The sequence below is a fragment of the Vidua macroura genome, chromosome 7, assembly GCF_024509145.1.
Source record: "Vidua macroura isolate BioBank_ID:100142 chromosome 7, ASM2450914v1, whole genome shotgun sequence".
In the NCBI taxonomy this organism is placed as follows: domain Eukaryota; kingdom Metazoa; phylum Chordata; class Aves; order Passeriformes; family Viduidae; genus Vidua; species Vidua macroura.
The window spans coordinates 22,581,189-22,609,051 of record NC_071577.1 but is presented as its reverse complement, the minus strand read 5'-3'; the positions used below and the strand labels follow the sequence as shown (position 1 = coordinate 22,609,051).

General features: G+C 33.3%; 1 protein-coding gene across 13 annotated transcripts in view; it reads right to left on the bottom strand.

The window, feature by feature from the left end:
* LOC128810373 (sodium channel protein type 2 subunit alpha-like) overlaps positions 1–27,863 on the bottom strand; it is a 54,894-nt gene that overhangs the window by 10,414 nt on the left and 16,617 nt on the right. For 3 of the 13 annotated variants that reach the window (XM_053983183.1, XM_053983175.1, XM_053983178.1), the window contains exons 11-21: positions 26,894–27,241; positions 25,866–25,998; positions 23,119–23,357; positions 21,827–22,000; positions 20,180–20,536; positions 18,814–19,299; positions 8,909–9,029; positions 8,164–8,318; positions 7,018–7,191; positions 2,746–2,868; positions 540–821 (exon numbers count right to left, since the gene is read on the bottom strand). In XM_053983183.1, coding sequence (XP_053839158.1) covers positions 540–821; positions 2,746–2,868; positions 7,018–7,191; positions 8,164–8,318; positions 8,909–9,029; positions 18,814–19,299; positions 20,180–20,536; positions 21,827–22,000; positions 23,119–23,357; positions 25,866–25,998; positions 26,894–27,241 — 2,592 coding nt within the window. Of the gene's footprint in view, positions 1–539; positions 822–2,745; positions 2,869–7,017; positions 7,192–8,163; positions 8,319–8,908; positions 9,030–18,813; positions 19,300–20,179; positions 20,537–21,826; positions 22,001–23,118; positions 23,358–25,865; positions 25,999–26,736; positions 26,752–26,863; positions 27,242–27,863 lie in introns of all 13 variants that reach the window. The other 10 variants (XM_053983171.1, XM_053983174.1, XM_053983170.1 and 7 more) reach the window with 6 other exon arrangements.

Below are 27,863 nucleotides of genomic sequence, written 5' to 3'. Positions count from 1 at the left end.
AGAGCTAAGGTCTTTATTTCTTTGACACAAATAAAATATGCTCAGTCCTTAGAATAAAGGCAGTTCAGAACACAGTGCATAAGATAAGCAATTGAAGGAGAAATGCAATTTACAGATTTTTTATAAGTAATAGGAAATAATGGAATTAATATGCTATGCAATAATATCCAGTACTTCACAAGGATAATACTTATTTAAATGTATAAGTAACATAATACTTATTTAGTATACTATAATGACTCTTTAATAAGCATTAAGGAATATGTTAGTTCTATACTGTACACCAATAAAGAGATTATTTAATTTTCTACTTACTATTTTCACATAATTATTATCATCATTGTGAGACTGTATTCTCTAGTCTTGGAAAGGAAAATTACTAAAATTAAAAAAAAATTACAAGAAACAATGTAATAGAGTTGCATGAGCTGTACGTTATTGCTATGAAGAAATTATTCCTCTACTTAACAGTCCTAACTTGCCCATTTTTCCTAGATACCTTTAAAAAGAGCAAAAAGAAAATATATACATTTACTTACTACTTGAAGCAGAGCAAGATATCCAGCTCCTACATTATCGAAGTTTACTTTCACATTCTTCCATCGGGCACTTTGATTGCTTTTTATGAGTTCCACACACTGAGTATAATTGTTCACATCACTGATATCAAACATCTCACCAGTTGTGGTGTTGACACAGTGATAGAATTTTCCAGCAAAAAGATTTACTCCCATGATGCTGAAGATTAGCCAGAATATAAGACATACCAGCAATACATTCATGATAGATGGGATTGCTCCTACAAGGGCATTTACAACCACCTAGTGTACAAATTAGACAAAATAGCCACTTAGCTTATGGAAAGAAAATGAAAAATACTTGAAAATACTTTAAAAATGTCAAAACAGTATTATTATGGGATGGACAGCTAAAATATTACAATACAATTTTGGGGGGAAATTTTAATGAGGTTTAATAAAATGCTAATGAGATTGCAAAAAATAAGAAATAAAATTATATGGAAACAAAGACAATGCAAAAGTCTGAAAAAAAAAAAAAAAGCAAAAGAAAACCTGTTAGTAGCAAGATGAATTCTTAGAATTTGTGTGCTCTAGAGAAAAAGAGAGAAATAAATGTTAAATTCCAGCAATATAAATTAAAATCTATAATTAGAAAATAAACCAGAAAAAGCTCAAAGAATGATGATGTGGAAGACTGAATAACAATGTCTGCATGTAAAACTTTCATTGCTAATGATTTTATTATTAGAAAAGTTATGTATATATTGGCATCAGTGTATTTTAGTATCCACACAGAATGCAACAAAATTAAGGATATCTAATTTAATCGTTATTAACAGCATTTGCTCTAAGTCTTGGTTTTTAATTGCCTGGGTCACTATAGTTGCTCTTACACATATCCTTTTTCTTTTTAATTGGTTGCATTTATTTCCCTTGAGCTACTGTGCATGGGCAAATGGCAATAAAAGACCAGATTAAACCTTTGGACAACAGTTTTCTCTTAGTTATTGTACTTCAACTAAAAGAAAGTTGCACATATTCAAACAACAATTTTCTAGGAAATCACTAGAGACTGCAGTAGTCTTTTGTGTGTGGTTTTGAAAAAGGTAGTATTTTTCATTTCACTGAGTTGACCAAAAGTAGGCTAGCATCAATAGAAGTTTTGCTTATTTATTAGATACTTCATGTGTTGTTTGTATTGCCAGTCAAGTAAAACATAGTGGTGATGGTGATGTGCACAGGACACACTTCCCTACACTGGCAGGTGTGGCCACCTCTAGGATATTGGCAGCCTTGCCCAGAGAGGAACCACATTATTTATTTGGCAAATGAAGACCTATGACTGAACTATAAATATGTATTGCAGTATTGGGATATTTTGAGGTGAAAGATTAAAAGGAGATTTCTCAATAACATTTTCTTTTTAATTTTTTATGTATCAATATTTTCAGTAAGTAGCATGATCTGCTACCATTTATAATAGGGTTTTTCCGGGAGGGTTTTTTGTGGTTGGTTGGTTTGTTTTTCTCAGATTGGCAGAATATGAAAACTACAATCTCCTTAACAGGAGGGTTTTAGCTCTCTTTACATTAATATGAAGGGAAAAGTCTCTAGCTGAGGAAATGATTTCCCATCTCTCCCCTCTGTACTTCCAAATCTATCCTTATTTCAGGTGTCTTTTCAAAAAACCATGCCCTAATACTACAGCATTTACTGTGGGATTTTTTTTCCCCAGGCAGGTAGGTAGGGAGATACAGTGAAGCTTTCATTTCTGGTGTGTTTTGTTGGTTGGTTTTGTTTTCTGGCTAATTGTGTTCCATCCTGAACCACTGACAAACTAACACAGAATTGAAATTAGCTATGGAAACTGAGTAAAAAAAATTCACAGATAAACTGCAGGAAAAAACCTCCAACCCTCTACTGTAAAATTTGTCATGTCCTTTTATTTTTCTACATCCACAAATCAATGGAAATTTTAACAGTCAGGGGCTGGGAAAACACAACTATGCAGCAGTGACCAGGCAAATTTAATGAGCTCAAGGTCTAATTTCCAAATGTAAGATGTACATTGATCTTGTTTGTAAGGACATGTTGAAAGGCCTTTTTCCACACATTTTTGCATGCCTTCCCATGTTGAAGTTCTTTGAAGAAAGCATGAGTGTAACCATTAATATATTAATTTTTGTATGCATACATTTGTTCAGACTCATTCATTTTTTCTCACCCTCATTCCTTCAAATCGTGACAAGGCTCTTAAAGGTCTTAAAGCTCTTAATGTCCGTAGCGATTTAATGGCACCAAGTTCAGAATAGCCCAGAGCATTGGCTATTAAACTAACCAATGAGACCTATCAAATACAGAAAAAAAAAATTAAAAATAGTTCTACAGTGTTTATTTTAAAATAATAGAAATTCAAACAACAAATCAACAGTGACAAGTTGTAGAATGCCACCATTTTCATACTTGCTGGAAAGGCAAGAGGTCTTATAAAGGCATGGTTGAAAATGGAATATATGCTATTAAATGTCTATCCGTTATGGTTGGATAGGGTTTAACAGTCATATGGAAGCATACTGTTGGTGAAAGATAAAATTTTCAGGAATATTTAAAAACAAAATAGCCATACTTTCTGAACTTCATTAAGGTTCAACCTTCCAAACAATTTAAAATTCTGAATACATTTCATTATTTTATTAACTTCTGTCAATATCGTGAATATCTATAAACACTAAAAATATACTAAATATTGTAGTAGCTAATTACAAATATTTGTTATAAATATTACTTCTAACTGAAACAATTCATAGCAACAATAACCAGGATATCTTGGAAATATGTATTGAAAGAGGTGATACTTTCTCACTTGCCTGACAAGTCTCTGTTTTTTTTTTAAATCTTCTAAGTATAGGAAAATATTATGGGATAGATATTAACAGCTGCTCACCTTACAGCAGCAAGAGCTTTATTATCTTTAACTGTGTTAAGCTCCTGATACATGTTATTGGGATTTTGTTAAAAGACAATCCACTTAAGTAAGGAGTAATTACTTTTCTTCTCTAATGGAACTGAGCTTTATACAGTATTAATATGAAAGGAATTAATTTTCTTCAAGCAGTTTTGGAGACAGGAGTGGGGAAAAATCATGCCTGACTCATATTTTATTCATTTCTACCACCAAAAGCATAGATGACATGTACATGAACATAGGCATATTATTTTGGTCCTTAAGAAAATCCCTTAAATGTTAATTTCTTTGCCTCAGTTTAAAGAACTCTTCAAAGACTGTACAGAAATAGGAATTCACTGGTAATGGTGGTAAGATTTTGCTCATTATATGAAAAGTTGGTTTTCTGTGTTACTTATATGCATAAAGAACAGTTAAAAAAACCACAGGAGTTACAAGATCATGTCTAAGAAGGCCAGTCCAAGAGTAAATAGAAATCAATTATTCATTGCTGTGTTGCTGTGTATATTATCTAACAGAAAATAGTGTTTTAGTGAATTCATATTGCTCGACCTTTCAACTGAATTTCATGTCAGAATGTAATTATTTTTAACAAAGGAAAGGATTATTTTATTGCTTTAATGGATATATGGAACTTGCTGTGATTTATAAGCATATTAAGAAGAAAATCTTACCAATTTTCTTAGTCTGTAACTGAAGTCTGTTCACTTACTAGACATAACAGTATTTTTCAGCCATTATATTAACAATTGACATTAATTATTATTAATAATTATCATTAATACAATTTATTTTTCCTGTGATGCTACAGTGAGAGCATTTTATCTTTAGTCACTCATAATATGTTCCAGAGATAACAAGACATGGAATAATGGAATTTTCTGTATTTTTAATAGAATATTCATTTATTCACTCAAATCAACAAGATACCCAGCCATAACAATAAACCTTAGTGTAAAGACAGCATATTTTATGAATTAAAAATAAACAATAAAACAAATATTTTAAAAATATCTCTTTCACTGGGAGAGTGAGGCGTCCTATAAAATTGAACTCACATTAATGGCTCCTTCATTTTAAAATTTTGTCCCCAAATTTGCACTGTGCCTTACCTATCTTTCACAAACAAGACCCCTTCCAAACTGTTAGGTAGCAGCAGGTCCTGAAAGCCTTCAGTGGCACTGTGAGTATTGACAGTTATTAGTTTCTGACTGTAAAATTCTTCAGTCTTGTTTGTGTTGCCTATTTCAGATTATTGGCAGCTTTCTTACCATGATGATAGTGCTCTTACACCATAAGCATGAGGTTTTTTCTCAAAGAAATACTTTATCTATTGGAAAAAAATGTGTTTTCCTCTGGACAGTTCATATGGGATGCAAAGTTTTGCTTGGAATTCTATTGTATTATTGTATACAGCTGTTCTGTACTTCTCTGCTGATCTGAGTCTTGTTAACTTGGTCTTCTCTCATCTGTTCCACCTGTTTTGTTGCCAGTACGTGAGAAAGTAAATATCTCTGTACACTGATAAATAGATTTATACATGCAGATGCAGTAATTTTAAGAAATGAAAATGAACTCAAAATGGTAGAAAGATATGCCTCCTAAAATTGAAGGATTGTATGTTCTCATTTGTGTTTGTCTTCTAACATAGACTATCTGTTGCCAAAAAAAAAAAAAAAATGTTTAGCAGTGAGAGCCCTGCTCAAGATCTTCAGTCAGGCCGTACAGTAGGATGGCATGATAGAGACTTAAACTGAGGTAGGCAGATCTACCAAGAGTCATCTGTCACAATTGTAAAGTGACAGAGCTGAAAATTAACGTTTCTTAGTGTAATTATCAAAATCTTATTTAGTCATAATCAGTGAGAGCAACTGTGGCTACTTGTCACAGTGAGGGACTCAGGTATGTGAGATATTGAAGGTCAAAGCCCTAAAGGACTATCTGTGTTTACTCTTGAATAATTTCAGAGAATGGAATTAAACAATCTGATTAACTTCAGTTGCTTCTAATGAAGAAGGAGGCACTGGTGTTCTCACTGGCAGAATGCTGCTGAATCACACCTGTTTAAACTTTAGTTAAAGCACTGCAGAGTCTGCTTTTCTATAGGAAGAGAACATGAGCTCATGTGCTTCTTTAAAGTGCTGATGGTGCTAAAGAAATTGCTGAGTTAGCCTTAAACACAATAAGGCATTTTTTACTTCTTGCTAGAAAATTGAAAATAATTCTTCAGCAGTAGAAAGTTTCAATCTTATTTATTCATGTTTTTGTTTATAAAATTATAAACTATGGTAAAAATTTAGCAACATAAGCTGCTTTACTTATAGTGATGTATTTTTAAGTTTGAAAGCCTGCTCAGATAACAGCATCTATGAGGCTAAACTAGGAAATCACAGAGTATGGCTTAGAATAATCTGGTTAGGTTTAAGATACAGAAAAAATAATTAAAACATGAGTTGTTGTTTATCTAAAAAAAAATCAATTTTTAACACAATCCTGTAAGAGTGCATCTCCCAACTTCATTAACATCCTCTTAGGAAAACCATTCACGCTGCTTCATTCTAGTGTAGATTTTCAAGACAGAGCTAGAATTTAACTGCATAACAAAACTAACTCAGGCTGGTAAGAAAAAAGAGAAGATTTTGAATTTTGAATTATGGGCCACTCTAGCTAGGCTTTTTTTTTTTTTCTGTGGGATTTACAAATATGATAAATTTCTATATACATATGGAATAAGTATTGATGAGATCAAATATCTCAAGAAATATGGCAGCATGGGCAAAAATTACTATAACTGCACAATTGCCCTCAGATGCCATCTCTCAGTTCCACACTGAGGACATGTATAGTCAATGAATTGGGTCAGATAATGTGTGAGGCAAGAGACCAAAATATTCTGGGAGCAAAACCAGCTTTGATCCCTTCTGACAACATAAGCAAGGCCTTTGCACAGAAGTGTATCACAGCTGGGAAGATAGCCAAGAAGCCTTGTATTCTCCTCTATCATAAACCCTGCCAAGTCACAGCTGATTTAGCTATTGCAGATTGTCAGTCCATTAAAACCAATTATTTTTTAGATCAAATAGCCACTCTCTTTCTGGTTTTGCTAGAAATGATTACAGGATAGTTTTCAGTGAGAGAGTTCTGAGAACTTAGATGAAATCTGGACGAAATTAATTGTTTCATTTGAAAAGCTGCAGTGTTCGAAGAAGGAACTTGAACCACAAACTGTCTTATATTCTAAGGAATAAGGTAGCATGGTCAGAGTCCATTCATCATAGCATGCTTAAAAACTAGGACTTTTCCTCATAAAATCTCAAGTTTTATACATCATTTGTATGAAAATATTAACCATGAAGAATGAACAAACTGATAGGCAGCCATCCTTTTCCTTTTGGCATATGAATGGACTTTAAATATCACCTCCAAATCACTGCAGGCCATTACTAATGCAGTGCAACAATAAAATTGGAATTATTTTTGCAACACAGGAACTTTTCTATAGGGAATTTTACAATATTAATTTGTACTTACATCAACAATCAGGAAGTCCAGCCAGCACCAGGCATTAGTAAAATATATTTGAAAACCATATGCTACCCATTTTAAAAGCATTTCCAAAATGAAAATATACGTAAAAACTTTGTCAGCATATTCCAGCATGGTCTTGATAGTTTTGCGTTGTTCAATATATATGTCTTCAAAAGCCTATAAAAATATATTCAGGTATCACTACTGTTTCACAGAATATGCATGATAAAATTAAGGAATAAAGAATAAAAAATAATTAGAGAAGAGCTAATATTTCCCCTTGTTTTTCTTCATTTTCTTATTTTATATGTTCGCTGTCTTTAACCATACTAATTGGAACAACAGGAGACCTGTCTGGAGTTGAAAAAAAAATTTAAAAAATTCTATTTTACTAATGAATAAAGAAAGAAACTCACAGCATGATTTTTTATCCTCTGTGGTATTTAAGAAACTTTCACATAGGCACAAACCCCCCCTTTTCTTATATATCTGTTCCAGATGTTTATATTGCTTTCTAGAAAGCAGTTAGATAAAGCTTATGTCTAAAAAATCAAATTAAATGCAATGTATTTGCTATAATGTACAACTATGCACATTGATATTGTAGCAAATGTTCAGCTTGAGTAAATCTGGAAAGGTGTGCAATGCACATCTTTTTGTATAGTGGTTGTTATGTTTAATTTGCAGCTGCACTCTTCCATATCTCCTGCCTTCAAAACAGTAATTGAATGAAGTAATTATTCCATTTTGTAGACTGGTCTTTCACAAGCAAAATTCAAAAAGTGGATCAGCTAGGAGGAATTAAAGACTTAAACCAATATATTTAGCTATATATTCACAGTTAACAATGGCCCTTTCTACTCAAATTTCTTGACAAACATGCTGAAAATTGGCAGGCAGTTTAAACTTTGTCTTAAAGAAAATGGCACCATTTTATAATGGCAAGACAAAAGCATGACTAAAAAAGTGCATATGAAATTGTCAAACTTTTTCAAGTTTGGGTCAAGTTTCATTCTATCCTGGAATGATGAAATGTAGGGAGTTTTAGACATACAAGCAAAGCAAGTCTTTCTGAAGCAAATTTGGTTTTTGCTGTTGCTCCTAAGAGATATCAAAATATTTTAGCATCTGCAATTTTTTTCTACTTACTAGTGCTCCACTGCTGAGGAGAATCATGAATACAATGAAAGTCTCAAACCAGTTGTGTTCAACTATGCTGTAGCAGGTTTTTCTAAGATTCCACCAAGTTTTTCCTTTGCCATCTTCTATACTTACTTGACAACATGGAAATTTCTGCACACAACCTGCATTAGATTAAGAGATGTTAGCCAATCACTTCAAAGTCAGTATTTACTGTAGTATATATTACTAGCAGCTTTTATTAATTTTATAAGATTTTTAAAAATAATCCCTAGGATACTAAATAGGCTATCACATCACACAGGATGATGACTACCTGAATTAAGAAAACTAATCTGGAGAGAAACTAGGTAATAGTATACTTAATTATGAAATAAGTCAATCCAAAAAAAAAAATCAATATTTTTGACTATTGGCATGTAACTCTTCTAGTTGTTGATGGAGTCACACAAATATTTATTTCTTCCAAATTTCAAGGGCCCTTTCAAATAGCTGAAAAGCATTTTACCAATAGAAAAGTTAAAGAATTTTCTTAGTTACAAGTTGTATGCAGCGGCCAGATATATGAAGTTACTCAAAGCCTAGGGAAACCGTGTTTTTTCATCTGATTTCCAGCATCCTGGGCTAAAAATATTTTCTTTTGATTTTTGAGGACATGAAGGTACACCATATTTGAAACCTTTAAGGACCTAAATGTGCCTAGTAACAATGCCATTTTAGTAATACATCTCTAAGTCAACAGTTATTCTACAACCTTCAGTAAAACAGGCTTCTGGTTCAAGAGCTTCTTCACTTTCAATTTCTGCTTGCTCGCCCTCTCCAGGAGGAGCAATATCAACAGTGCTGCCTTCTGATGAGCTCGATGCATTTAGTTTCTGTAAGTAAAGTTCCACAGAACAATTTTTTCTCATTAGATACACATTCTGTAAAAAATGGTACTGAATCAAATCATGCCAGTCTAAATCTTAAACAATTTATAAATATGCATCATTACAAGTAAAACCACAGTAATGACATGTAAATTTTATAATTCTGTTTCCCAGTTTAGCTTCTCATAGGGAACAATTAAATATAATTTGGCTACTAACCTGATCCATGTGACCAGTGAAGTATTCTGAGTAATATGAATACTGGAGAGCTTGCATGCACCACACTCTCAAGTTATTTCATTTTCTTTGCTGTTATGCTGGATTACATTGAAAATGTGTCTTAGTTTTCCTAGCAAAATGAACTAACAGAAATCTGCACATATGCCTTCTTGTCCACTAGGTATTTTTTCACAAAAATACACGCTATCTGGATTTAAAAGTTGTAAATTTAATGGCATTTAATGGCAAATTTCTGCACAATTTAATTTTTGCAGAAAGCACAAATTACCAGAGCTGAAACATCTTCTTTGCATTCCGGTCTCCTGTGCTTTTTGAGAGACCTCCTGATGTACTTTCCAGCCCAAATTTTTCTATCATTCTACTGCTTTTTTGTACAGTGGAATACTATAGTCCTTACTACAGTAAAAGCACTTCTAGATCTGAAAACTGCAAGAACTGGAGAGTGATAAAAAATAATTTAAATTAAGAAAATTTTTACCAACTAGATTAAAAATCTGATCAGGTCATACAGTTTATCAGTCACACAAGATTGGCCATAATTTTGCCCTTTTAAGAAAGCGTACTTTGAAAGGAATAGTCTGCTAAAGATGCAAACACCAAATGCAATAATCAGACATAGTGTTTGTAACTTGTTTTCAGTTGACAGTACTGTTATACTGTTGTAATTTTTTCATCCAAAATACTTTCTCTTTTACTGTGAAATAAGGTTTGTAATTAGAAAGCAACATTCAAGAAATAATGGCAATGAAATTCTTCTGATTTATCACATGTAGGAGTTGTACATAGGAATTTCACAAGGGATGCAGTATGCACCTCCCACTTAAATACTTTAAATTGTACAGGTACTGATGTAACAAAAGGGCATTCCAGCACTGAGTAGATTTGTGCTTTTAGCTGAGCAGAACTGATCATGTCCTTTGACCTTAGGAGGAAGGTCATGTTTAGAAAGTATGAAGACCTTTCTATACAATTTTGTTGAGAGAGTTCTTAATATCAACTACTTTTCACATTTATTTTTCAAGATAGTGACATTTTTAGAATATAAAAATCCCCTACTCTTTAGATTTCACAATAAATAATAAACAGTGATTTGTTTCTTGAAAGAGGCACTTCCATGTATTCTCTTCTTCAGAGACATTGCTGAAAATTAAAACTAGTTATTTTACTCTTCAGTTGAAACCCAGTCTCTTCAGGAAAATGTATTGGCAGCTATGGCCAGAAATGAAGTAAATGGCACAAATATCTTAATACAGCTTTGTAAGGAATTATTTCCCCATATTTAACTTTTACGTGATGTGAATGAAGTTTTAAACAAAAATCATGTTGAATGATGGATAATTTCAGGGATAATTTTAAATGCTGCCTTTTGCACACACAATATGTCGTCTCTCAGACCTCAGGTCCCATGATTGTTACTGCATTGTGACCAAAAATATCGTGTTTCACTTCTCATACTGCACTTCCTCTACGATTTCCAAAATTTATTTATGTAAAATAGTTCCAGACATGTTGCCTCTAAATGGAATAATTTTATTACTGGTCACGTAAATCTGTGAGTCTGAGATAAAATACTGTGTATCTCATTGTGAGAATATTTTAAATTTCACTTTCTCTATTACATTTACAACCAAAATACCCAGTAATGTACACTATATTAAACATTATTAGCACACCACCTTATTATCCACACATAAGGCTGTCTCTCTTTTAAAAATAATACTTGTGAATTAACTCTCTTATTGTATATCACTGAAACACCAAGAAATAAGAAACCTTCAATTGAAATGATAGACAGTTTCTTAATTAAATAAAACTAAAATATTGCAAAAATAATTTTCTGTCAAATATTCAACTTAGGAAAAATATAATTAATGGCCTGATCCATCATCATTAAATAATTTACTGACTTAATAGTAGCAAGATAAAGGTTCATAGAAAGCATCCATTATAAATCTATGAGTGCAAATTAAAAGGCAGTCAAATTTTTAACTGCATTTTCCCATATAAACTCTGCTGCAGATAGTTCTGTCAGCATAGTTGCTAAAACCAAGAGACAGAAGTGCAATTTATAACCAGTACAAACAAAAACTACTATAATTCTTTTCAGTAATTTTCCCATAAATCATTCTCTTCATTTTTTTTCATATAATCTCAAACAACTGCATTATTAAAAGAAAAACCTTATTACTTAATAAAACTCCTCTTCTTTGCTTCACGACCCTAAATTAGGAAAGAACCAATACATTTTAAATAAGGTGATGTTAATGATATTCTTTCTAGCAATAAATCTAATAAAACTAATAGGAAGCTCAAGATACATGATGGATTAGCACAACCTTCTTATCAGCTCATAAATGTGATTATCAGCCTCTAGAACACACCATGCCCTGTAAATATTTATTTGCATCTTCAATGATATCACATTGTCCTTTATAAGGAAATATTTGAAAGCAATTGCTTATAATGCAGCATTCTCAAGGCCTGAATCAGCAAAACAACATGCTTGACTAGAGCAGAAGCCTGAGCAATACTGTGGAAATCACACACAAAAATAAAAGAAAAAATCAGACTACCTCAGTGGGATTATATTTTTTTGAAAGCAGTATTATAAATATTATTGTGTAGGATATAAAAGAAAAAAAATGCTTCATCACCCACCCAAATACTTGGTTAATGTGTGTATAATCAGACTCCATAATGTTCTTTCAGAGCAGTGCATCTCTTATAACAGCTTCGATCATTAAAACAAGCTTTGACCAACAGCGTGTTAATGTGCCCATTTACAAGAAAATGCATTCACTTAAGACCCAGTCTTGCTCTCATTTGATTCTATTCTAAATTTTAATAAGAGCAAGAGCAGGCTACTGAAGTTTAAGCTTTACAAACGGCTTCATGATTCAAGTGACAATAAAATAAAAGGATTCAGCCATTACAAATTGCCTTTAGTAATTCAGCCATGTGGTTTTATCCTTTCAGTCTTGAAAGCTGCACTGTAATTGAGTGAAAAAAATATAAAATAATGGAGATTGATTATTCCAAAGTGATTCTAAACTGTCTTTAAATCTCAGATCTTATGACCTTTGACTTTTATATAATGTTAAGGATGTAATTTTACAATCTCTCTCCTGAGAGTTTTATTTGGTGTTTGAAGCATATCTTGGTTTAAAATTTGTTCATTAAAATCTGAGAGTTTTCAGAATGCCCACCAGTATTAACTTTTTTGGCATCTCTGGGCAATTCAGACCATAGTAGGTAGATCATGCCACACTACAATTAAGGATATCAAATTAACCACTTGGTGATCTTTTTGAAGCCAATGAAACTCTGCCTGAAGGAAACAGCATTCAATCCTACTACAGGACTGAAATATCAATCCCCTCCAAATTTTGATGCCTCGTTTTACTAGAATAATTTAACCTCAGTTTCATGTAACTTTAGCTCCTCTGTTATAATTACTGTCACTATTTCTGAAGGCTCTGCCAATTACTCATCAATGGAGGGCATGTTTGCCTATAATGAAAAAAAATTACTAGGATAAATAGATAGACATGCAATTTTATAAAAATTATGCTGACTACTCTGTAGACTTTCTAATTTACACAAATAAGTCCCCCAACTCATTTAGGGAACACTATCGTGAAACACATTCCAAACACTACTATTTATAAAGGGGTTTAAGAAAAGAAAAGTTTTAAAATGTTTAGCTTTTGATAGTTCTTTAGGAAGAGTTATTTGCTAGGTATAATTTTAGCAGTTATGAAACTGTTTGCTTTGCTTCCAGTTTATGAAACTCAAGATATGCACTGTCCAAATGAATATAGTGTAGTTTGTAACAACTTGATAATCTGCATTACAGTGCATTGTAGATTTAAAAGTATAACTGTAATTTTTACACCAGTAGCTTCTGCAATAATTCAAATGTTCATTAAGGAGTTGAACTCATGGCAGTAATTATTTCAAAATCACTTAACACATTTCATTAAATATTTACATTTATAAGGGCTGAATCAAAAAGGGTTGTTTTTATTTTTTAAAAACTATGCATGCTCCCTTTTTCTTTGGCTTCTTTAGCATAAAACATTCCAGTACTTTTATGATCCATACTTCAAAACCTGAAGAGCATGCAGTTATTGCTAAATACTGTATTTAAATATTCAGAAAAACCATTAGCGGAGTTAAAAAATGTATGTTGGGTTTGCCAATCCCACCTGACCATGCTGTGATGTGAGTCCCATGACTCAGCAGAGAGCAGCTGTGCATGTTTCTACTCTTGCAATGGATAGGGAAGGTACATAGCTGAATAGCATGCAGGCCAGTCAAAATCCATTAAAAAGTGATTATATATATATATACATATATATGTATAACTTGCTTAGGTAACCTGTGTGAAAGTGGTGACACGTTGCTCTACCTGGTTAAAAAGCACCAGAGCTGCATTCTTGATTGCTCCAGCTTGGTTTTACCCCTGTGAGAAGTAAGAATGGTAGGTAGTGAAGTTCAAGACACAGGATCACTAGTTTTTCTCTTTTTGGAATCTCTAATGCAAACATGGCTTTAACACAATTAAAACATAATTATTAATATTTTATTATTAGCTTGAAAAAGGGAAATACATACCACCTGAAATGTTCAACAAACTTTTCTACAGAACTTGTTAGTTTATTTTAGAGAAATTAGAAATACAGAAGCTAGAACTAGTAATCTGCACCCAAAAATTGTGATTCATAAATAAAAGTGGAATGAATAAAATTAACAAAGACATGGTTAGCAGATCCGGAAACTATTCCTGTATTTATATAGTCCTTAATGCTTATTAATTAAAATTTTAAGGGTTGGGTTTATTATTTATTTATGTCCTAGTCTTTGTTTAACTGACTATGTTATTACCTCTTTTATATTAAAAATATATACATACAGGAAGCAAAATACTTTGAAGATGTATGCCTTCCCATTCCTCCTTCACCCTATAATAATGGTAGAGATCCTAGATCTTGTTGAAAATAAACATCCTTAATTTCTCTTCAACTCAAATGTGATGAATTATCACATTTTGTAAAGTTTCTAGTTCAGATTTAGTATGCTATAAACTTCTGAATCTATAATCTTTATCTCACTGTTTCAAAAGAGGATTGTATCAGTGCCTGGACAGTGGAGCATCAGTGTATCCCGAGATATGGTTTAAATCATTAACCACAGCTAGTCTATAACTTAAATAATTTGTCACTTCTGAAGATACTGTCCAAGAACTAGTCAGTTCTAGAAAAAAAATTATTTTGCTGGACATTTTAAACACAATTAAAAAAAATCCAACAAATTGATGAAATCCTGCTGAGTCTTTTGGCTAAGAAATTTATTGAAGCCCAATGAAAATGCTTATCTTTTGGGAATGCAATAACTCTGTTCTTGTCTTTTTCACTTCATCTAGACACAAAGGCCCTGATGAAGCCAATCAGAAAACTGAATTTATTAGTTGTTTTCAAAATTCAGTAGATCTGATGACGAAGGATATTTTAAATTTTATCAAAATCATCTGTTGTGATCATCAAAAGACTGAGTAGCCTTATTTCTCCAATCTGAATTTGTATTTACTGTACAGACACTGTAGATAGAAAGGTTTTTTGAATTGTGAATGATTGAGGTCTGTAAGTTTTTAGTTGTAAAATAAGTTTTCCACAACTGAGAAATATATTTGAAATTATTTTTCCATGTTGAAATGCAAAACTGTATTTATAAAGCTGTCAATCAGCTCTAACGAACAGTTGTTAAGTGGTGTACAATATACAATAGTTAGGAGTCTTATGTTTGCTAAGATTAACATAGTTACTCATTTCACAATTAAAACAGCATCCACATGCTAATGTTAAAACCCACCAAATTATCCCCTTCAGCTGTTTCTAACTTTTTTATCTTCAAAGGTAATGATCTTGAGTATCTTTTCTTCAGAGTAGAAATCTGTTTCTTTTCTGATGATTATCTCATTGGGTATTGCACTTCTCTTTTTCTCATAATTTAAAAAATCCTCCTTCAAAGTATCAATGAAATGTTCACTTCTTGCAGGTACTTTCAGCCAATTATTACTCTAAAGCAGTGAGTAACTTTATAATCTCAAAAAGAGGTGTCCTCAAATTTCTAGTGATATGTATTAGAAAGATCTTGTTTAGGTCTGGAATTTGCAATCAGGTTCCAGACTAGGTTCTGGAAGATTTTGGAAGTTACTAACTAGCAAATTAATTAGAAAGTGTTTCCATGAAAGCATGAAAAGGGAAAAAAAAAAAAAAAAAAAAGCTAGCCTTCCAAATGAAGCTCAATGGCTACAGTTATTTTTCTATTATAGTGTATATGATAAAAAAAAAAAGAAAATATTACAATTTGTTCCTCACTCACCCACAATTACCATGTCTATAGTAATTACTTGCTCCTGGTATATTCCTTAGGAAAACACAGGCTGTGCCCCACTTCTAGCATAAGGGACTTCAAATAATCATTCTGCTCTTAACATCAGTGACAGTCAGTAAGACACCAGAGAAAAAAAAATTCATTTTACAGTTCCTCTGCAGATCTAGCTTTGCACAGCTCTGTGGTTAAATAAAACGTTATTATAGGGGATATCTCCTCAAGGTATTTTAAGTGCTAATTACTGCCACAGTTAAGGCAGGAAAAGTTCTGCCCCATCTCTTACCCCTCCTTTTGCGGACCAGGCCTTCTAGCAGGAATGTTTTCCCAGTGGGACCCCTTGAGAGGCAAAACAGAGCAAGTGATGGTGTACTGTTCTAGAGAGGTAACTTAAACACTGCACCAATGTACTCTTTATCTTCCTTAAAAGACAATCAGAAGGCAGCAAAAGATTAAGCAGTACTGTTGACTTGGTAGGAGAGGATTGGGAAACTTCACAAATTCCTGTCACGTGCCAGAACTTCTGTTCATATATTCCAAATCCAGTGGATTTTTATACACACAATAAAATAACCCCACTTTATTCTTTCCATAAAAATCATCCAGAAGGAATGGAATAAGGAATCCAGAGCAGAAAGTGAAATTAATACAGAATTCACAATTTTCAGGATTCTGTCTTTTTAGATACTGTTCACAATATGCACACTTGCACTGTATGAATACATGTCAGGCAGTTAAACAATAGACAGTTGTGTGTGAGCAGAACTTGATGGAAGTATTATTGCTTCAGTTTCCCAATGGCATTGACTACTACAGTCTACGAAAATACTGAAGCAGTATAGAAATCCTAAACCTATCTTAACCGTATTGAAAATTTCTCCACAATTTCTTAATATAAATACCATCCATCATTTACTGCTGGATTTCCCACAGTCACCTGAAATTTTCACTGTCAAATTGCTTATTAATTGGTTTCTCTTCCTGAAGACATACAGATACCAGTCCATTAAAAAAGAGGGCAAAATCCCTTTTGATTTATTACCATCCAGAAACTTCAGGACAGCCTTAGAAGACAAAGGTATGATGCCTGAACCAGATAAAGCTGGAACCGAACAGAGCAATTGACTTGTGAAAGTCACCTTGAAATTGACATTCAGAAGTTGTCAACACATCAAGAAGGGCTTTTACTCCATTTTCTTGGGGTGTACATACATCACATATTCACCTGGAAAGCAGAGGAGTTTCTGCCTTTGCACTGCATTTAGTTTTTTCCTCAGCTGTTCTGATAGAATGTACGGCAGTACATTGTAAACTGAGCCATTCAATCTACCTTACAGGAGAAATAAACCAGTAATACCTATGGCACAACCAGTGACCTAACTTCTCTGAGGCAGAAAAAGTGGCAAAGACTGCCATGGGATCACTAACCAGGTGTGGATGGGAACTTCCCAAGTTCCTTCAGTGCGGAGGCTAATGTCATGTAACCACAAATTCAGTATCTGCACAGCCACCCAGTGTCCTAATGCATATTACAAACCTTTATAAAGTAACATATTCAGGAAATTTTTAGGCTTGTAACTTGACGGAGTTAATAGGAAGGCATTCATAATTGTATTTCTCAAAGTTAGCCACAAGGACAGCAGAAAATATATAGAGTAGTGCCATTTAAAAAAAACCATCAGAATATATGAAAGGACATAGAAAACTTTGCTTAAGGTTCATTGGAAATGAAAACCAAATTTTATTAGATCAGCTTATATGAAAAACACTTAACTCAGACCCAGAATCACTCTCAATGGTTTGGGGTTTTTTTTAATGCTAGCTGATCTCTTAATTTACACTGCTTTACACTTCCTGTATCTCTTATATTCTAAACTTACCATGGATAAACACTACTGCTGTACTATCTTATACATCTGCATTGAAACTGTTTGTCTCATAACTGAGCAACTCAGATGATAGACTATCTTGTTCATCTTACAATTTTTACACAGAGCAGCATTTTTTGCAGCTGCAAATAAACACAGCTCTTGATGTTCTTTAGCAAAAACCCCATGCCATGATTAACTGGCTCATGGCTATGCATTAATGTAATGTGGTGAAGTTTGATAGTGCTGAGGAATACAACATTATTGCAGATATGCCAGATATACAGCTATGATAAAGTCATGAATGCAGGGCTTCTTTATAGGAGAGCTTTCTTCATGTAAACAAACCCCTTTGGCCTGATGAATTATTACATAACATCACAGCTTCTAATCGAATTGAAAACAACTTTATCCATGGTTCCTGATCCCTTAAACCTCAAAGTTCCTTAATTTCTAATGGCACTGAATATAATTAGATTCTGCTAATGCATTTATTAGCTTGTCATGGATCACTTCCCCAATATACAAAGTTTTCCTTGAATACTATTAGCACCTGTTCATGATCACTTCTGGTATTTGAGCCACTTACATTTTGAAACACATGGCACTGGGTTTTTCAGACCAACTTCTGTCACTTTGCACAATAATAACAACATAAAGCCTTCAAGTAAGCTGTTTCTGCATGCATCTATATTACAAGGTCATTCTGCTTTCCAGGATAACTTGAGCTGCTGCTTTACCATGACATTCAGTACCTAGATTACTTTATTTCAGCCAGCCATAGTCTCTGAACCCAAAGTCTGTAAAAATATTACTCACAAAACTTTTAGATAATCTAGAAGACATTACTGATTTGTGATGTCTCAGGGCTAATTTTTAGAACTACCACAAATATTGAAAGTAATATTTTTTCTCCACTTATGTTTGCTTTGATATTGTTCCTTAGCCTTCTCTCCTTATTCCATAAATTCTTATCACATGTAGGTACTACAGAAAGAATGCTTTATCAAGTGTTTTCTAGTCCTAAAACCTCATAAAACTGTGAAAGAAATGTTAATATTTAAAATCAAATATCTTCCAAATTTTAATAAACAAAATACTAAAAATGTAAACTCTAAGGATCCTCTACTATACCATTATATATTTTTTTATTGAATGGTAATACATAAAATTCTAAAACATAAAATATATTTACATTGGATATTACAGGTTTAAAAAAAATCTAAATTTGTAAATCAAACATATAAATGTATGACTACAATTTAATACTTATTTATGAAAAATCCTACCTGTTTGCTTTCTTCCATATCAGATTCGCTGCTAAATTCTTCTGTATTTAAATTTTCAAAATCTGATTCTCCGAGTGCAATGGGCACTGTCACAGTGAGGCCTGGGTTGTTTATGAATGACATGTAATCATTTTCATCAATTACGTATTTTTCCACACTGCTGCCTGTGCCTACACCACTGGTGGTTCCATTCCCGTCTTTGAGATAATTCAGGTCTTTGTTTATTTCAACAGCAGTATGATTGGAAATGCAGCTGTCCTTCTTGTTGTTTAGCTCTTCAAGTGCCTTGATTTCCTCTAAAGATTTCTGCTTTCTAACGAAGGCTTTTCGGATGAACTCCTGTATCTTTTTTTTAACATAATCTATGCCTTTCTGAATCCTTGCCACAGCAATCTGGAGATTGTTCATTTCATTATCATCGTCAGTAGCAGCAAGGTTGTCTGAACTAAATGAGCTCAGCAGCAAGGCCAGAAATAGGTTCAATACCTAAAAGATGAGAGAATACAGCTATGTAGTAAATACAATCATATCAGAAGTGTTAAATTTGGCAGTGCTAGGTTAACAGTTGTACTTGATGATCTCAAAGGCCTTTTCCAATGTAAATGATTCTATGATTCTAAAAAAATCAGTAGAGCAGGTTGCGGATCATAAATAACTTTTTGGGGCTCTGCACATTTTTGCTGGTAAAATGTCAAGATTGCAAGGTCAGGTAAATGACTAAGATACAAACATTCTGAATTCTATTTTATAAAAATTTAAATCATACTAAAAATATCACTAAAGGAAGAGAATTTTGACAGAAAATTTTGACTGCAAATTTTAACAGGAGAAGAAACTTAAAGTGTAAATGGTGCATCCCTTTTATAGTACTTATTTCTGGGAAGTTCTCATCCATTCAATATTTTCCAGTTGAAATTTTCCATTTTAACTCATCGGCTTGAATTTAAACTTTTCTATGAAGGTTTCTTGTATAATTTTGAGTTAGAGGCTTTTTAATACCTTTTTAAGCTGGATGACAAATCACTGTGGGTTTCATTTTTGGTTTTTTATACGTAAACAATCCAAAAAGTTCAGTACTAAAAATTAAACAGCACCTCTAAATTAGCTGCAGCACTCCCAGGATAGGATGCTGGAGCTGACATTTGGTTTCCTTCTAAATGCTTGTACCCATAGTAAGAGTACTTCAGTGTATAGAAATGTTTGAAAAAGAGGAAAAGGGGATCTTCAAATGCTTTTACCTAAAATATAGCACATTCAGATTAATTTTTTGATTCTAAATAGAAGGATGACAAACATTTTCATTGCCTAGCTGTAAGTCCTGCACATCTACATCACAGTTAATGTTAAAAACATGTTCATCACGTACCACTAGGTTTCCAATCACCATGACCAGCATGAAAACAATAAGGCACATGGTTTGGCCTGCAACCTCCATGCAGTCCCACATGGTTTCTATCCATTCTCCACACAGCACTCGGAATACAATCAGGAAAGAATGGAAAAAGTCGTGCATGTGCCAGCGAGGGAGCACACAGTCACTGGAGATTTTGCAGACGCATTCCTTGTAGCTCTTCCCAAAGAGCTGCATCCCAACCACAGCGAAAATGAACACAATGATGGCCAGCACCAGGGTCAGATTCCCCAGAGCCCCCACTGAGTTGCCAATGATCTTAATCAGCATATTTAGAGTTGGCCAAGATTTTGCCAATTTGAAAACTCGAAGCTGCAAAACAAAAATGCAGATGAACCTTTAGTGTTAGTTACAAAATAGAAGCTAGGTCCAAGATGTTTAGCAGAGTATACCAATTTCTGTAGCTTAATTAGTTCTTCAGTAGTACCTCATTATTATTTTAATACAAAGCAAGGAACATGGAATATTTGTCAAAAATGCATTGTGTATAATTTCATTTCAGTGATACACATAGTAAAAAAAAGTAATAATTTGTGTTTGTATGATGTTTTATTTTACTGTTTTTAAATGTCTACTTACAGGTGATTCTTGAAAAATTCTTAAAGACATTTTAGAAGTTTCTACACTTTTCATCACTGTCACTACACCTTCTTTGCTGGCTTAGTTCCACATTCCCTCAGCACCACATTAGGCCTTCCTTGCTTAGATAGAGGCCAATTTTTTAAGCAAAAACTTGATGCAGATATTGCAATGTCCATTCAAATCATAAACATTAATTTTAAAGTAATATTCATTACCCAAGCTATTAGGTTATGTGAAGTTGGGTACCATTGCAAGTAGTGCTAAATAAGACACTTCTACCTGCTCTGTGTATGAGGAGATAAGGTTTTCAAGTAATGTAGTAACTATTGGTAATTAAGGCTTTTAAATCATTAATCTTGTACCTCTAGTAAACATATTTATAAACTAGTTTCAAACTAGTTTCTGCGCAATACTAGTTATAAAAAACTAGCTATAAAAAAATACATTGCTATAAAAAAATACATTTCTTGTAGAAGCTCAGCAATATTTCAATTTAAATGTTACCTTAAAGTCAGCTTGTTATGACTCTGTTATATGTAATGGAGTGACTAAAAGTTTACTGTTGGTGCCCATTAAAATAAATGTGAAGAGAGGACCTGCTTAAGTTCTTTTTAAGTTCTTTACAAGTAACACAAAGTAATGTTCACAATATAAAGACTTAAAATGTTATGATTATTTGTGCTGGTGACAATATGTATGTTTTCACAGATATTCAGCTTTTATTATTCTTAATGAAATCAGTGTAAAGATTCACAAAATTCTTAAAAGGCAGTAGTTAGTGTTATGTCGGCAAAGGAGATCAGTTGGATAGAAGATCAATAGGATAATTTGATACTTAAAGGTATCAAACACCTTAAATTTGTACTTACCAAACACAGCTTGCAAATTAGGCACATATGAAAAATAATGTGAGTCATTGAAGTATGTAATATATATTTATAAAATATGGTAATTATTGCAGGCACCAGCACTTTTAAGTGAGATAAGTGCATGCAAATATTTAATTATCAAGGTATTTACCAATCTGAATGACCGAAGAACAGATAATCCTTCAACATTTGCAAGACCAAGCTCCATTAAACTAAGGCTAACGATAATACCATCAAAAATATTCCAGCCTTCTTGGAAATAATAATAAGGGTCCATGGCAATAATCTTTAGTACCATTTCTGCTGTAAATATCCCAGTGAATACCTAAAACAAAACATAATGAATTGTTATGACAAATTTATATACCTGAGTATTTTTTTTTTAATCCAATGAGTTCTCTTACCTGTTACTATAAAAAATATCTGATTGCTATCTCCAAATGGCATCTAAGTATTTCTAAACACTGAAAACAAGTAACTAAATCAGGATTTATAGTAGGACAGAGGTTTGATAAACATATAAAAAGCTATTGACCAGTCAGCAGTTCAGGTCCCTGGTATGTTCTGGACTATCCACCCTGCAGATGATGTGATGTGACCTGGTGCTTTAAGTCCCTTTGATGAGGATGGTTCCAGTAAGAAGACTTGACAGCAAGTATTTTCCTAGCTTACAGTCTAAAAAGATGATAGTCTCTAATGTCAGACTGTCTAAGCACAGACTCTCTAAAGTCTGTCTGACATGGGAAGTTGGAGTTTCTTTTCCTGTGCTTTTTGTAAGAATATAGAGGTTTCACACATATCTACCATGCTGTATGATGGCTATTTCCTTTTAGGAACATGAACTTCAGGTTGATAAAGTTATTTGAAATATCTCCAAGTGCCAAATGTGAAATTATCAATGCATCTTAGTGTTTTTAAATCCAGAATTTAACTCAACACTTTCTTGCAGTGCGTAGTGATCAGTGGTTTGTGCAGCACAACAAAAGTTTGGGAACATACATTTTTTGTAAAAATATTTTCACTGTAGTGTAATTGAAAAAAAATTCCAAGAGAAATTCTGACTTTGAATATTTTATAAATTTTATACAGAAGAAGAGTGATTTCTGTGATATTATATCAGTACCATGGTAAAAATAGCATAATCTACTTTAACATTTGAAAGAAAAAAAACAAGGTAGATGTCAAGAAATCTGGCATTCCAGTGAAGGCTGAACTTCCACACATATTCAGTTATTCCATTATAGCAGTTAAAAATATATATTCATGAAAGATAGAGGCTCCAGTAAAAAAAATAACTTTACCTGTGAAAATCATAAATACCATTTCTAAACTGATGATAAAAAGACATTCTGGAATAGATTTAAACAAACACAATATATTTATAAGTTTCTTCTTTTAGAAAAAGGTATTTTTATATCAAGTAGTGCATGACAAACTACTTACCAGGTTCCCCACAGAAAGGACACTGCTAAACTGTTCTGTCATTGGGTAATGTTCCATGGCCATAAACAAGGTGTTTAAAACAATGCAAATAGTTATAGCAAGATCAACAAATGGATCCATCACAACTAAATTGACGACATGCTTTACTTTTAACCATGGACTCCAGCAATCCCAGATCAAGAAAGTATTTGCAAATCTGTACCAACATGGTGGGCATTTCTGTCTGGATTCTTCAAGCTCTGAAAAAAATAGAAAAAAAATATTATTACAAATGTATCTTTTGGAAGTTCTTGTTTAAAATATGGGAGAAGATTATATCAATCAAATAAACTGCTCTCACTAACATAACCCATGTTTATGTACCTTAAAATAAGGCATCTAATTTATTTAAGATCCTCTACCACCAGTGGAGAGTGCAGTCCATTCACTAAAGAGTAAATCATCTGAGACAAATGTCTAAAGGAAGAAATGTATTTGTCTTTCTCAGGACAGCAGGGAGAATCTAGACATTTAGTTTAGGTTACTTAACTTGCTTACAGCAGATATCTTAATTTCAGATATTAAAAGTCAACATGACTCATTCATCACTGACCTATTATATAAATGGTATAAGCTTCATAAAGGATTCACAATTTTTGTGGTACGTAACATGAGTACATATTTTGATTTGAAATACTAGAAGGGTTATATTTGCTACTACACTGAAGCATTACAATATCAGATAAATTATTTGGAGTGCATACCTATAATTTCTTTTTTTTGAATTGATATTTTTAACATATTTCATGCCTGTTTCCTTATTTTTTAATTATAACTTAATTTGTTTTGAAAATGTCTTGTACATTTGCAGTGTCAACTGAAAAACAGAGCAACATATATCTATATTAGCGAAACAACTGTTTAGCAACTGCTCTCAATTAGAATCTTTGGAAACTGTTTTTTTCTTCCATTTCACTGCCAATATTGTCAAAGTTACAGAAGAATAGTAACTTCTTCTAAGGTAATAATAACAAGGATGAATATCTAATGCGATGGGATGTTCGAGGTCAGTGTAGAAGGAAGATTGTTGATTGCTCAAGTGAGATATAATTAGAGTACAGAATACATAAGAAATGTCCACAAGAGTTGCGATTAAATTTCTGCATAGTGGCATCAACCTGTCTGAAATTTCTCATTTTTAGGCATGCCGTAGAACACAAAGAGCTCTCCATCATCATAACATGAATGGATGATTTTGCTACAATAGCTGTTTCACAGATTTTCTAAAAAATATTTACTGCAAAAATACACACTTTGAGGATAGTGGATTGATTTCTGCCTCTTATATTGTCCTATATGGGTGGAATTACTGGAAGTTAAAAGCTTTCAAACTACTGAAACCAACAAGTTCACCAGGCAGAAAAGGCTATCATAAGTAGCTTAAGCTTTCTATAGTCCTTATAAACCATAACAAAGTCAGTCATTCTGAAGGAATGTAAGGATTGGTTGGTATAATCACACTTCTGAACATGCAACTCAGAATGCTGAAATGCAGAATAGCACCAGTCTTGGACAAAAGTGGCCACTCACGCTGGGTGCTGAGTTGACACAGACTCTGTTGCTGCACGTAGCAATTTCTGAAATGGCGGAAACCAGATATGGGTAAGGAGGTGAACTATCAGGAAATTTTTGTTTACATTGACATGTTTTTTTCTAGTCAGGAGACAGGAAGGACAAACTATTTAACTGGAAGAAGAATGCAGCACTCTCTAAGGAGATATCCTGTTTACAGAGAGGAGAACCAACATTTAAGAGGTACCAACAGCTCACACTTGCATTGAAGTAGGAAGACATGCCCATAAAGATAGAAGTTTGTGAGAACAATTTTCTTTAGAAAAAACTAATACTTAAGGGACTATAGGATATAATATTTCTGACTACAATTAGCTTGTGATCTACTTGTTTATCTGAGAGCAAAGGGCTTCAGAACTCACTTTAAAATTATATTTCAGTACTGGCTTAATAACGCTGTAGAGTTTCTTGGTAATTTCTTTTTGTTTTAGAATATATGTTGAATCTGCAAGGTTGGTCTGACTGTAACACATGCCACACTTTGCCACCATCCAGCAGATAGATCCTTCAAGCTTATAAAAATACTTCAATGGTATATGTATGAAGAGTGAGAATACCCATTTTCCATTAAATAAGAAAAGAAAATCCCAAAGAGTATGCTTTTTTACACAGAAAATACAATATTTTTATAAATTCCATAACTATGAAAATTTAAGAAATGCGTAAGACACTTGGTGGGCATCGGCATGAATTTTTTTCCTTCATATTTTTCATTCCAATTTCCTATTGTCTATCTTTGGATTTAAAGCCTAAGGGAAATGACTGTTCTAGCACATCACTGCCTTTATTGTGGCAATTCCTGTGTTATCTTAATGGATTTTTCCTGCTGATGTCTAATGGAAAAAAAAAAATCTCTATATTTTCTGTTTGAGGCTCTGGCAATCCCCTAGATACCATTATTTTATCACTATTAGTCCACTCCGTAACGTAATATTTTGGAAGGTGTCATGAAACATGGTTAAGCATTCAGATTGTGTAAATGACCTTAGAAATGCTCAAAAGCCTTTTGTATCTGATGTTCAGAGACTCCACATGCCAGTTTTACATTTACAAAGAAAATTTTGTAAATAGTTTCTCTGTACACATAGTTAGCAGAACTTCACTGAACTGCCTGTCAGATAAAGTGCACTAAATACCTTCCATTGTATTTGTAAGTATGCTGGCTATGCTCATTGCTCTTTGTCTTGCAGCAGACTCTTCCAGCATTTCCATGGAAATTTGGTATGAACTCAGTCTTCTTTTCCTTATTTCTGTTTCTGTAGTGGTGCCCTGTAAATGAAATACTGAGGAATTAGATCATCCTTTTCAACAACCAATTAACAGTATTTACTGCATAAATATTGTAGTGATAATCGAATCAGCTTGGTGCAATGTACTAAGCTTTTCACTGAATGTTTCTGTTCTAGTCAGGATTTCTTTTTTCTTTTTTTGAGGAACTCAGTGGGAATTTTGTACAGTGGTACAAATAATCAACTGCAGGACCCAATACCAACATAGTGTGGGACCAAAGGTGGTTCACTTTTAAATGACTGGCTGAAAAAAAATTTTGCTTGGTACCTCCTTGATAATACTAATAGTAATTAATAGTAATTATTATTATTATTATTATTTTTAAAATTACTATAGGTGAAAAAGGCTTGCTTATCTGAATGTTTGAAAGAACATCTTAGTTTACAGAAGTCTGAAACTGAGACTAAAATGTTATATAATTTCAAAGGGACATAGGAATTGTACATATTTTTCCCATGAAAGGGAAAAAAGTCCTTGAGAAGAATTCAGAAAGGGGTATTTCTAATAACTATCATGAGAGTAGTAGCCAGCTTTTGTTTCATTTTACAGGAGTTTTCCTATGCATATTTCCAAGCTATAGCCTTATTTATATATTCAATATCTACTTTGTTGAAGTGAAACTATACACAAATTTTCAAATTCAATTAATCTTTTTTTTCTATGTGTAGATCTCTTGCTGAAAGCAAAAAGAATATCATACTTTATGAAGGCTTAGACATAGGAGGCTGAGGACTATTTTTCCTTTATGTTCTCTTATTTAGAAACTATTGCAAATTATTTCTTTAAGAAATTATAAGGAATGCAGAGATGAGGAATAAGAGAAAATTCTGTGCCTGAACCAAACTGTAATAAATACTGGCTTACTTACAATTACCTCTGGTATAAGCTGACCAGTTGGTGAAGTTAGAGTTGAAGGTCCTCCAACCAAGGACACCACTCCATTGCAATCCACAGTGCTGTGCATCTTCCCATTCACTGGAAGGGCTGGTATCATTCTAGATGACACACTGGCCTGGCTAATGTTACTGTTGCGCCTTTCTCCATGTCGATTTGGAACAAAGAGAGAATCTCTTCTGCTCTCGTTGTCTTCAAGGGTGCTGTGCTCATCATCAGCAAAGTCATTTTCAGATCCTATATCCTTTGCGTGACCTCTGAAACTGAAAATGCTGGTTTTGCTGTTGCGTCTTGGTGAGAACAGAGAACCACGAATGCTTAACAAAGACTGTAAAAGATTTAAAACAAACCAAATGAAACAGCATTAGAACTAAAGTTGTACGTTCTTGGCTTTTCAATGAATAGTTACAGTGCTTGAAGAAGGATAGTCACTTTCTTCCATAGTATAAGTGTGTCCACTAGGGGAATGTGCTCACCAGGGGACCTGAAGCAGAGGGGAAAAATTCTTTTAAGGTAATGTAGCAGGACTGAGGAAAAGTTGTGCAGAAGACATAAGCAAGGTTGAACAGTTCTGAGTGAAGAAGGTGCATTGAACTGGCATGGACTGTGCTGGAGACAGTTTTCAACATCACTATCAAGATATTGTGATATTGAAAGGTACTTGTCTTTTATTCCTTCAATTACAGTACAGAGCTAAAAGTCTTTTACATCTCTTCTTCATCCCCTGGATTCCTAGAGATAACTAATAATGGTCACCGATCATTCTATTCTGTTTTTTTTGGTAGATGCAGAAGTGATCTTAAGTTTGCCATTGAAATCCTTCTAAACTGATGTAAGGAACTTGACTGACCTCTTCCCAATGGGCTCAATAGTGTGGGAACAATAACTAGAAGACAGAGGGGCAGCTGGGAGATACAGCAGCAGCACTCTTAGGCATAGCTCTCCAGGGG